The sequence below is a fragment of the Melampsora larici-populina genome (assembly GCF_000204055.1).
Source record: "Melampsora larici-populina 98AG31 unplaced genomic scaffold MELLAscaffold_15, whole genome shotgun sequence".
In the NCBI taxonomy this organism is placed as follows: Eukaryota; Fungi; Basidiomycota; class Pucciniomycetes; order Pucciniales; family Melampsoraceae; genus Melampsora; species Melampsora laricis-populina.
Genome location: NW_006768779.1, coordinates 236,317 through 245,747, shown reverse-complemented (window position 1 = coordinate 245,747; position 9,431 = coordinate 236,317). Strand labels below are relative to the sequence as shown.

Genomic DNA, 9,431 nt, shown 5'->3' with positions numbered 1-9,431 from the left:
CACTAGAGTCAATTGATAGTCAGATCCTGAATACAAGCTTTTGGAGAAACAGCGTGGTAAAACACACCGGGATTGTTCAGGGAATTGAAGAACGTAGGAAATCGTATTGGTAGATTAAAGCCAATCGAAGTGCGGTCTACAAGGAACTGGAAGTTGAGCACACATGTAGATTGGTGAACATCAATATACTTGAACTAAGATGTGTAGTGGGTTTCAAGAGACTGAAAGTAAAAGATGTATGATTTACCCTGGAGGCCTCAAGTATATGATTATTTAAGGCTTTATTTTCCAATTCGAGAGGATTATGCTAGCTGCACTGCAGAGCTGTAGATAAAGAAATGATTGTACGTCTATCAGTGATAGGTGTGATCCACAGGGAAGGTGAAGATTTTGAGACAAAACGGAGTGAAGAAGGAAAACACAAACACACACAGAGCAGTAATAAATTCAAGATCTAGCAACCACAATGACAGATGTAATAAAGTGTTGTACGAGGGGACTAGGAGACCTGAATCCGTAAAGGTGAGAGTTATACTTGAAGAAGTGGACGAGCGTGCATGTCCTACAAGATAGAACTTTTGGGTGAACAAAGTCTGCTAGTTATAAGGGTGATCAAATGCAAATGTGTCCAAACAAAAAACGTGTATGGTGAGTTGGATCAAAGATTGTTACAGCTTGTTGTGGGGCTCTGTTGCGTAAAACATGCAAGTCTTTCGACCCGCGCTGAAGGTAACTGGGTTGACTTGATCACCCCAGTGACTCGTATTTGCATGACTTAGATGGCTTTGTGGAATCAGGTTCCCAGGTGTTTGGATCCCTTTGAGCTGACATATGTCAAGGTAGTAGAGACACGGTACCCATCTCCGCTGTGTCCTTTGATGACGGAGTTTATGTCTATGTGTAGCTCACAAGGAACAGTACCCACTTCTTTCGTGTTGCCTGATGACTTGGTTAATGGAAGGTCACGAGAGGTAGCAGGCTTCGAATATGACATTTCATGTGTAGTTTGCATAGTGAGCCAAGGTTTTGTAGCGAAGATACTGATTTCAATTTTGTGGTGAGATGAAAGATACAGGATTCAAAGATTTTGTGGTGAGATGAAAGATAAAGGATTTAAAGGACATCACTTAGAAACAAACCGAATCTTGTAGTAAACAAAGGATATGGATGGTCGTACTTGATCATTCCACCAAGTAGCTCCCTCTTGCCAGGATAGCACGATGTTTTGGGTGCAAATCTAATCAAGTATATATCCATCATCCATCCACAGTTTTTGCATCATCCGGCATTCTCAGAGTCACCAAATTTGTTTAGAGACGAGTCTAGATATTGTTGTCCGTTTTATCACGTTCTCCAGCTTTATCGCTATGATCATTTACCCAAGATGTCTTCAAAAAAAGAAAAGGGCCTTCCTCGTCGGAGCTTGCGAAACAAAACCACGGCGCCACTTGCAGAGGACCCCGCATCAGCATCTCTTCAGCCAGCATTGCCGGTGCTTCCATCAGTTCTCAAGCTTTCGACTTCACAGCCTTTCTGTGAACCACCTGCGGCGGGGCCATCCTCCAGCAATTTGAGTACAAAAACCCGGCCCCAGAAGCGCAAAAAGGGCACGCCTCCACCAACCGGCTTGGTGGGCGGTAAGTTTTTTCTGATACAATCAGACATCTTTTTTAGAAGCTGGATTCATGTCGTTAGCACTCATCCATCAATTGTCAATCGGCGACTTATGGCTATCCTTCTCTGGCATCATAGGACCACCTGAACTGAACGAGGATCTACCCAGCCGTCTTGAAAATTCAGGTGTTCCAGTTGGACCCAAGGCAACCCAAAACCAATTGTTAGACCTCCTCGATAAGTATGTAGAAACCAAGCGTCCCAGGCTAGTCCGTAAGACCAAAGCCCCAAGGATTTGTTCGAGTCACGAAGTTAGGTCAAAGCGTGTAGAAGGCTTGTCCAATACGGTCGAGGCCTCTCCAGCCGGAACACAGGACACTCCTCAAGGACCTCTGTCGACTGACCCATCTCCGCCAGAAGATTACGACTTCAACAATCTTGAGTGTTCAGACTTGATCCAGATTGTTGAAGGGATAGGCTTTGATGGCAGGACGTCCACCAAAGCCAAACTAGTCGATATCTGCAATCAGCATCGCGATAAAAGTACGTCAAATTCCAATTTATCAGTGAAGGCTCACCGTGCTGATGTCTTCAAAACCTTTGAATAGCTCGCATACCCCGACACTTGTTCCGATTTGAACTGCAAGCACCTCGAACAATATCTCCTCCTGGCACTGGATCCGGAGGTTTGTCAAGCAATCCTGATTTCTAATGAATGTATTAACTCAAATGTGTACGCATGACCTGCTCCGGATCAGCTGGACCTGCTGTGTCTCATGACAAATATCCAGGTAGAGTTTTTTTTGAATATCATAATTTGTGGGTTGATATGGGGTAAGCTGACCTAACTTCTCTTTGCACACGCAGATGTTCGGCCATCATCCCCCATTCAATACCCAACTCCTACTGGCCAAAGTTTTCCACCCAGCATCTCATCAGCTTGCGGAGTCAATTCACCGATCAGCAAAAAAAGAAACAAGGGTAAAGGAAGAGCAAAGTCGTCCTCACCTAGCAATTCTCCTGAACGCAGTTCAACTGCACAGCCTAGTTAGTAGTTTCAGACCGTGTTAGGTGGAATCAGTGTATTCTTGATTGACACTTTACATCAACTAGCCGGATTGTCACACTTTTCAAAATCTACTGCAGATATCATACAAGACAAACTTCCTAGTCTAGAACACCGACGCCTCCTGCACCCACGCCCTAACCCGACCCACAAATTCATCTCCACAAGCAATCCCAAGCCAACAGAATCTTCTGACGACGATTGGCATCCACCAGACGACGACGATTGGCAACCATCAGACGACAACAATTCTTCAAGTGACGCCGGTGATGGTTCTGAAGAATCAAAATCTGATAAGCACAGCCCCCCTCCGAAGTCTACTAGAACAAGCCCGGCTGTCTCACACAAATCTCGACAGTCTTCCATGCACCCTCGCTCCCCAATATCCCCGACAAGTCCATCTCCTCATGTTGATCAATTTGATGCTCCCAAACAGGGTGCTTACGAGGAAGAAAAAAATGAGCCTGAATGGCGTACAAAATATTGTAAGTCGTGATACACATACCGATCACACCATGATTACTGAAGCTTCACATACCTTTAGACCAACTTAAACATTCCCTAGCAGACACTAATAGTAAGCTTGAACTCGTTACCCACGACTTGAACGTTTTATCGGAGGTCGTGAGCCAAATTTCAGACGTCAAACCAAGCTCCTCACCTGAGACCAAAACACGGGGTGGAAGATCCGCGGTGAGTTCACAAAAAAACCCTGGGGAAAGATCTTCCAAGCTGATTAATTATGCAGTCCTGGATGCGTGTACATATTGACACTCTTTTAGGCCTCATCAGTTCTGCAGCCAGCCTACCCCCTCCAGCAACTGATGAAGACCAAAAGGCTTGGAAAATCGATATTGACCTTGATAACATTGATCTTTTCGCCCATGCCACTGAAGCAACCCAATCTACTTCTGAAACGCCTCTTCCGGAAGGCAAAGGGCTGCAACATCCCAAGGCGACAACCCAACAGCTCATTGTCATGCGGACTATGATGCGATCTGTGGGGGTGATAAACTTTCGTCCTGACTTTTCCAAATCTCCATCTTCTCCCGAGAACAAATGGTTATGGGATTTAGCATTTAGAATCTTCATCAAGATAGTCGAGTGCGGCGAATATCCTGGTGTATCCCTTGATACCAAAAATCGAAAACACCTCAAGAAATTGTTGGATACCCGTGTACGATCTCTCATGAAACGGTATGTACCATCACTCTCACACCCTGAATTTCTTTAAGTATCTTCTAATACACATATTCATGTAACACGGATATTCAGGTATCAGCAAGAAGCTTGGGATGAAACTTGAAAGAAGCGCGCTTCTAGTGCAGTCCAAAGACGTGCACGGCTGAGTTATGTGCGTCCCCTCCTCTTTCGTCCATTTTCCCTAGTTTCCATCAGCCTGATGCAGCTCTCAACAGAACAAGAAGCTTCGCGACCGTATAGTACTCTCACAACGGCCGTTGTGGCCCCTTTCAGCCATCATCCAAGAAGCTTGCAGCGATGACGAGACAGATCACGAGGATTGTCTACACCGCGACAACGATCACACACGAACTGCGTGTCACATCAGAAAGCTAACTTGGCGCAGCTCTGAGTTGACAAACATCATCATAATTTTGGACAAGTATAAAGCCCGGCTAGACCTCAGTATCCCCAAGCCCAGAAAACAGGAAAATCAAAGTAGTGGGTCAACTAATGGACGCCCTCCACGACCTTGACTCCAGTGTCCAAACGCACTAATTTCCGACAATCCTGTTCCCTCCGGTCTCCTGGTAGACTGCTACTCGCCACATTACCTTGAATCACTAACACCTTTTGAAAGGAGCGCACTTGATATTAATCGTAAACCTCTTCTTTCAAACTTGATCCCTATTGTAGAGTCATTACAATGATATCTTCCATTGTAAGTCATCAATCTGATATATTTGAGATTTTTCAAAAACTTAATTGCTAACTATATACATGAACTTCAATTTTAGACACTCATCAAATAACTTGGAGACTCATCGTGCCATGGATACTAATGCGACTGTTGGCACGTCCAAACTCTTGTGAATCGAACCGGGGCGATACCTCATCCAGGCGCAGTGCGCCACTACTTCATCCAATCTCACCAACACACTGTCAGGGGTTTCCCACAATCGCAACTCAACCTGGAGGTCTGGTGCATCAACTCTCACAAATGGATTATATTGACTTGGGGAAAGTGGGCGGAATGATTGTACACATAGCCACGTGTCTTTTATATTCTTGTTTTGTTCCGGACTTCGGCGGTGTGTAAAGATGGAATGAATTCTACCAAAGCAGGTGTGTCCTCGAAGTGACTTGAAAACGATGAAACTGTCTTTTTGACTTGCTCTAAAGGTTGAAAAGTTTACATCTAAATGTGAAACTTGATTGTAAAATATCCCTCAAGCTGTCACTGGTGCAAAACCAAGAGAGTCTTCTTTGGACATTGAAGCCCACTTTTCTGGTGTTACCCACGTACAGTCATCTATCCGTTGAGTATTCAAGCGCTTTGTCAAAGATTTCAGGATGATGGGGTCAAGGGGTTCCATCTTTGAGTTTGAAGTTTGTCTTCAAAGTTTTGGCAGTGGCTCGTATATCTCCTTCAAGCGGGATATGTAAGGATGAAGAGCTTCAGGAAGTTTTTCATCTTCTAGGATCCCAGCAAGGTTGCCCGCGCGGCAAAAACTCTTCATGAATGAGATTTCAATTTCGCCTTTTGGAGAGAAAACACGTGAAGTTTAGTCATCAATTGAAGGTGACAAGGTCAGAGAAAAGCTCACCAATATGATTATTGTGACTGGCTTTGAGGATATCTCCCATGAGCCTTTCATAAGGGAATGACCACCAAGAGCGGACTGGACTAGCCTTCTCAAGACAGTCAGCTAAGTGTATAGCCATGTGATGATTACAGGTTGGTTTACAGTGCTCAAAGAGCAAAAACGAACTCTCTAGATATTCACGGATATGATAGCGGTATGACAAAATGATTTCAGAAGTCATCACCCGCTTGAGTGCAAGGTTTACCAGCGATACCAAATGACAGAAGTTTTTGAGGAGTGACGATTGGACATGATCATGGCCGTACCACATTGGAATGAGTATAAGAGGTAGTTGAATTGTGAACAAATTTCGCCATTCATCAGCTTTAAGTTTACCAAAAGAAGCCTTGCCCAAAACGGGTAGTGCACGTTTGATCCAGCTGGGAATGTGAATATGAGGTAGTAATGCATTAATTTCTTTCAGCATGGCTGCATCAAATATAATCTTGTCAACTGGAGGAGGCTCCCATGTGCCGTTCCATCCTTCGCCCAAAGGAAGAAAATCCTCATCACTCGAGTCGGTATTCTCTGAAAACAAGATGTTATTGATATTCTCATCTTCTTCATCGTCAACTTCTGGTACGGGGAAACCCTCAGGCTTTGCTTGTGATTGTGGATTGGAGTGCTCTGAAAGAAGATTCAATAGTTCAGCTGTACTGATTGAAGTTGACTGGTCTTCTTCGTTGAGTATTTCTTTCATTGACCAAAAGCGTCGGCAGTGCCAAGCCAGAAGGCCCAGTAACAAGTTGTGCATCAAGTCAATGACATGACATTCAATGATATCCCAATACTCAAGATCGACTAAAACTGAATAACGGACTCCATGGGTTTTAAAGATTGTCTCTCGTTCCTTAACGGTTTCAGCATCCCGTGCTGAATATGCCCATTTTTTGTGCTGGCAAGTGGTACGTGGTGGCCAGGTTGAGGAATCGAAATTCTTTGCCTGTGCCTTCATCAATAGACAAATGGAGCAAAAGTACTTTGCATTTGCACTTGGAAAACCAAGAGAGCGTTGTAATGCAGGTAAATCCGCGATAAAGAGCAGAAGGGCGGCTCTAATGAGGCGACCTTTCTTGTAGGAATGTGTTTGTGAAAGGAGAAGGCCCTCATTCCAAAGGACTTGAAGTTGAGTTACAATTGGGCGTAAGACCCAATTCATCTGCTCCAGTGAAGGTTCCCGCGGTCCTGGAACAACCCCCACTAAGAACACGTTTTCTGGCCGATAACGAATGCGAAAGGGTAGTGTCAGACACACTAAGACAATGAATGTTATAGACACGTGGTGGCCGCTTTGCTTGTTCCCAAATGGATTTATACCATCAACAAACATCGCAAAGGTAAGATTTCCGCTCTGAGCTGTAAATTGTTTCCCATCTCGGCCTTTGAATTTCTTCCAGATCCTGGCTTGATGGATATCATGTACCGGACTGTCCGGATCAAGAGGCTTGGTTGATTCTACCAAGGACTCATCGAGCCATGACTCAACACAAGGTCTTGAGAGCAATCGTGCGATCCAATCGGAAAAGCTCTGGAATGCATAGCGTCGTACAGGGACTGAGCTTCCTCTAGAAAATCGTAGTAAGGGTTCACCGCAGAGACGATCGGTCAAATCAGGAGTGTAGTTCTTGGATAACGTGTCAGATAACTCGGTATTGGAATCCTTGGACTCTGGCGGACCACCTGGAATACTAGCAATTCTATGATTGCAGACGGGTGGGGCGCTTTGGAGGGGGTACAAAGCAAAGCAAGATGGACAGCAATTCATATATACAAGAGTAGGGTCGATTTGAAGCCAACCAAAGACTGTAGCAATTGTCTTTGGAATCCGACGAAAAACTTGATCATCATAAGGTAGAAGCTGGGCAGGTGAGGGATTTGGCCTCAAGCCATGTGTCAAGGACAGCTCAATGTTTGTTCTTTGCACATCCAAAAGCCATGAAGTTGCCTTCAACGACGTGTGGCTAAAGATATTCATCAGAGCCGCAGCTAGTGCTGCATGCAAATGTAACGGGTTGATGAGTTCTAAGCTGAATTCAAAGAATCGTACTATATACCAACATCAATTTGGGTTAGCACTTTGACTGATAAAACGCATTTACAAATCAGTCATGACTAGAGCTGACGTACCACAACTATAAATTTGGTTGCCAAATAACTGCACCGATTCTGAAGAGCTTTGCGATGTATTCACATGCTCGTCAGCAATATCCAGATTGCTTGAGACATTGGCCAACTCCTGGGAAGGCGTAGATCTACGAATGAAGGCTGATGGTGAGGTGCGAAGTCGCATATCTGGTGGTCTTGTAGTTACTTCTGTGTTCAACGGAGCCCTTTGCGCACTCCCAGATGCTCTCAAAGGGAGGGTTGAGCCCAGCGCGACTCTTTCAAACCGTGAAGTTAGATCTTCTTCGCTTGCGACACCAGTCTGAGGGCGAGGACTTGAAGGTAGCCACGAGGATGGAGTACCATCTGTTTGAAACTGCAGTCGTAGTTCTGCACGTTGGTGGGCATCGAACGCTTCCGGACTCAGCTCAACACCTGAACGGGCTATCCCAGTTGGGTCTATGTAGTTGCCAGAAGACCATTGGTATGCCTCGCAAGTACAAATATGCCTTCGGGTTTGACGAGTCTTCTTTTTGGGGGACAGCATATGGAGAAATAGATTGAAAATGGAGTCTTTTGATTGACAGGATACAAATTCAAAGCTCGGTAGGTGAGGGAGGATACGAATAGAGCAATGATGAATGTGATTGTGTTTGAGGACAACCATTGAAACCTGAAACCCTTCTATCGAATCACTTTCCGATTTAATTCTATCTACTATCTAGTGACACGGTAGGAGTTCTTGATAGCTGGTATTGATGATTGCACCGGTGGAGGTTTGATGGCTACGGTTTCAAGAACCTGGTTTCAAACTTGAGATCACCCCAGTCCCACTAAAATTTTGTATGAATAAGCTTGGTTTTGATCTATAGTGGGACTTTCGATCAAAAAGAACCATCGATCAGTTTTAGGTTCAGAAGAAAGGTCAATGGCGACTAATTCCACAGGAAGAAAAAGAATGATAGTGTTTGCTCCGGGAACGGGTGGACTTCAACTTACAATTGTATTGTACACGAGGCCATTGGGCCAAAGATTATCCTAAGTGAGAATCCTGCTTGCACATCTGGTTGAACTTCTAGAGATGGTAGCGTAAAAAATTGTGAGATGAATGTTTTGTCGAGAGTTGAAGAAGATGAAGTTGAGATCGATTTGATTGCTTCATGCGATGCGATAGTCATGGCGCCGATAAGGAGTGTTTAGAAGGAAGGGCTGCTTTGGTGAGACGGAATATGAGTGCACCAGTGTAATCAGGCCGGGTTGATCCAGGCCAACACGCTCCATATCTCACACATGTAAGTATACTCCGCACTGTATCTGTCTGCTTGTTGCCTCGACTTAGTCAGGCAGCCCCAATTTTGCATACAAAAACAAAAGGAGGGTTTTTATGTATGTACTTTCACTACACAAAATATAATATTTTCTGGGCAGAAAATTAAATTATTGATACACAAAAATATTGAGAGGCCAGGAGAAGGGCAAAAAATAAATAAAAATATGCATCTTGTTCCCTGCGGTGAGAGCTTCACTCTCCATATTTTTCCATATTTTTACAGTCCGTATTGATAAGTGTACTAACAATAAACCTTCATAATCATCCAATTACAACCTGTAACAAGCACTGAAATTTGGCTCATTAGTGTTTAGAGAAACTTTTGATTTCTGAAAACACCTATAACTTTGTCAAATCTGCCTCAAAACACTCGATTTTAAGTGCATTAGAAAGCTGAACTCTTCCTCTCAAACTTTCATAAGGTCAAGAACTATGTAGCTAGTATGACAATCATTCTATGGATCTGTATGTACAAATGTACAAAAAAGAT

At 44.1% G+C, this 9,431-nt stretch overlaps 1 protein-coding gene across 1 annotated transcript; it reads left to right on the top strand.

Moving 5' to 3' along the window:
• Positions 1-1,384: 1,384 nt before the first annotated feature.
• On the top strand, positions 1,385-3,914 carry MELLADRAFT_105780 (uncharacterized protein; the record flags this gene model as incomplete). Its single annotated transcript, XM_007409373.1, has 7 exons — positions 1,385-1,637; positions 1,753-2,157; positions 2,223-2,300; positions 2,482-2,661; positions 2,728-3,165; positions 3,225-3,373; positions 3,429-3,914. 7 exons carry the CDS (start codon positions 1,385-1,387, stop codon positions 3,912-3,914), a joined length of 1,989 nt encoding a protein of 662 aa, XP_007409435.1.
• Positions 3,915-9,431: the final 5,517 nt, after the last annotated feature.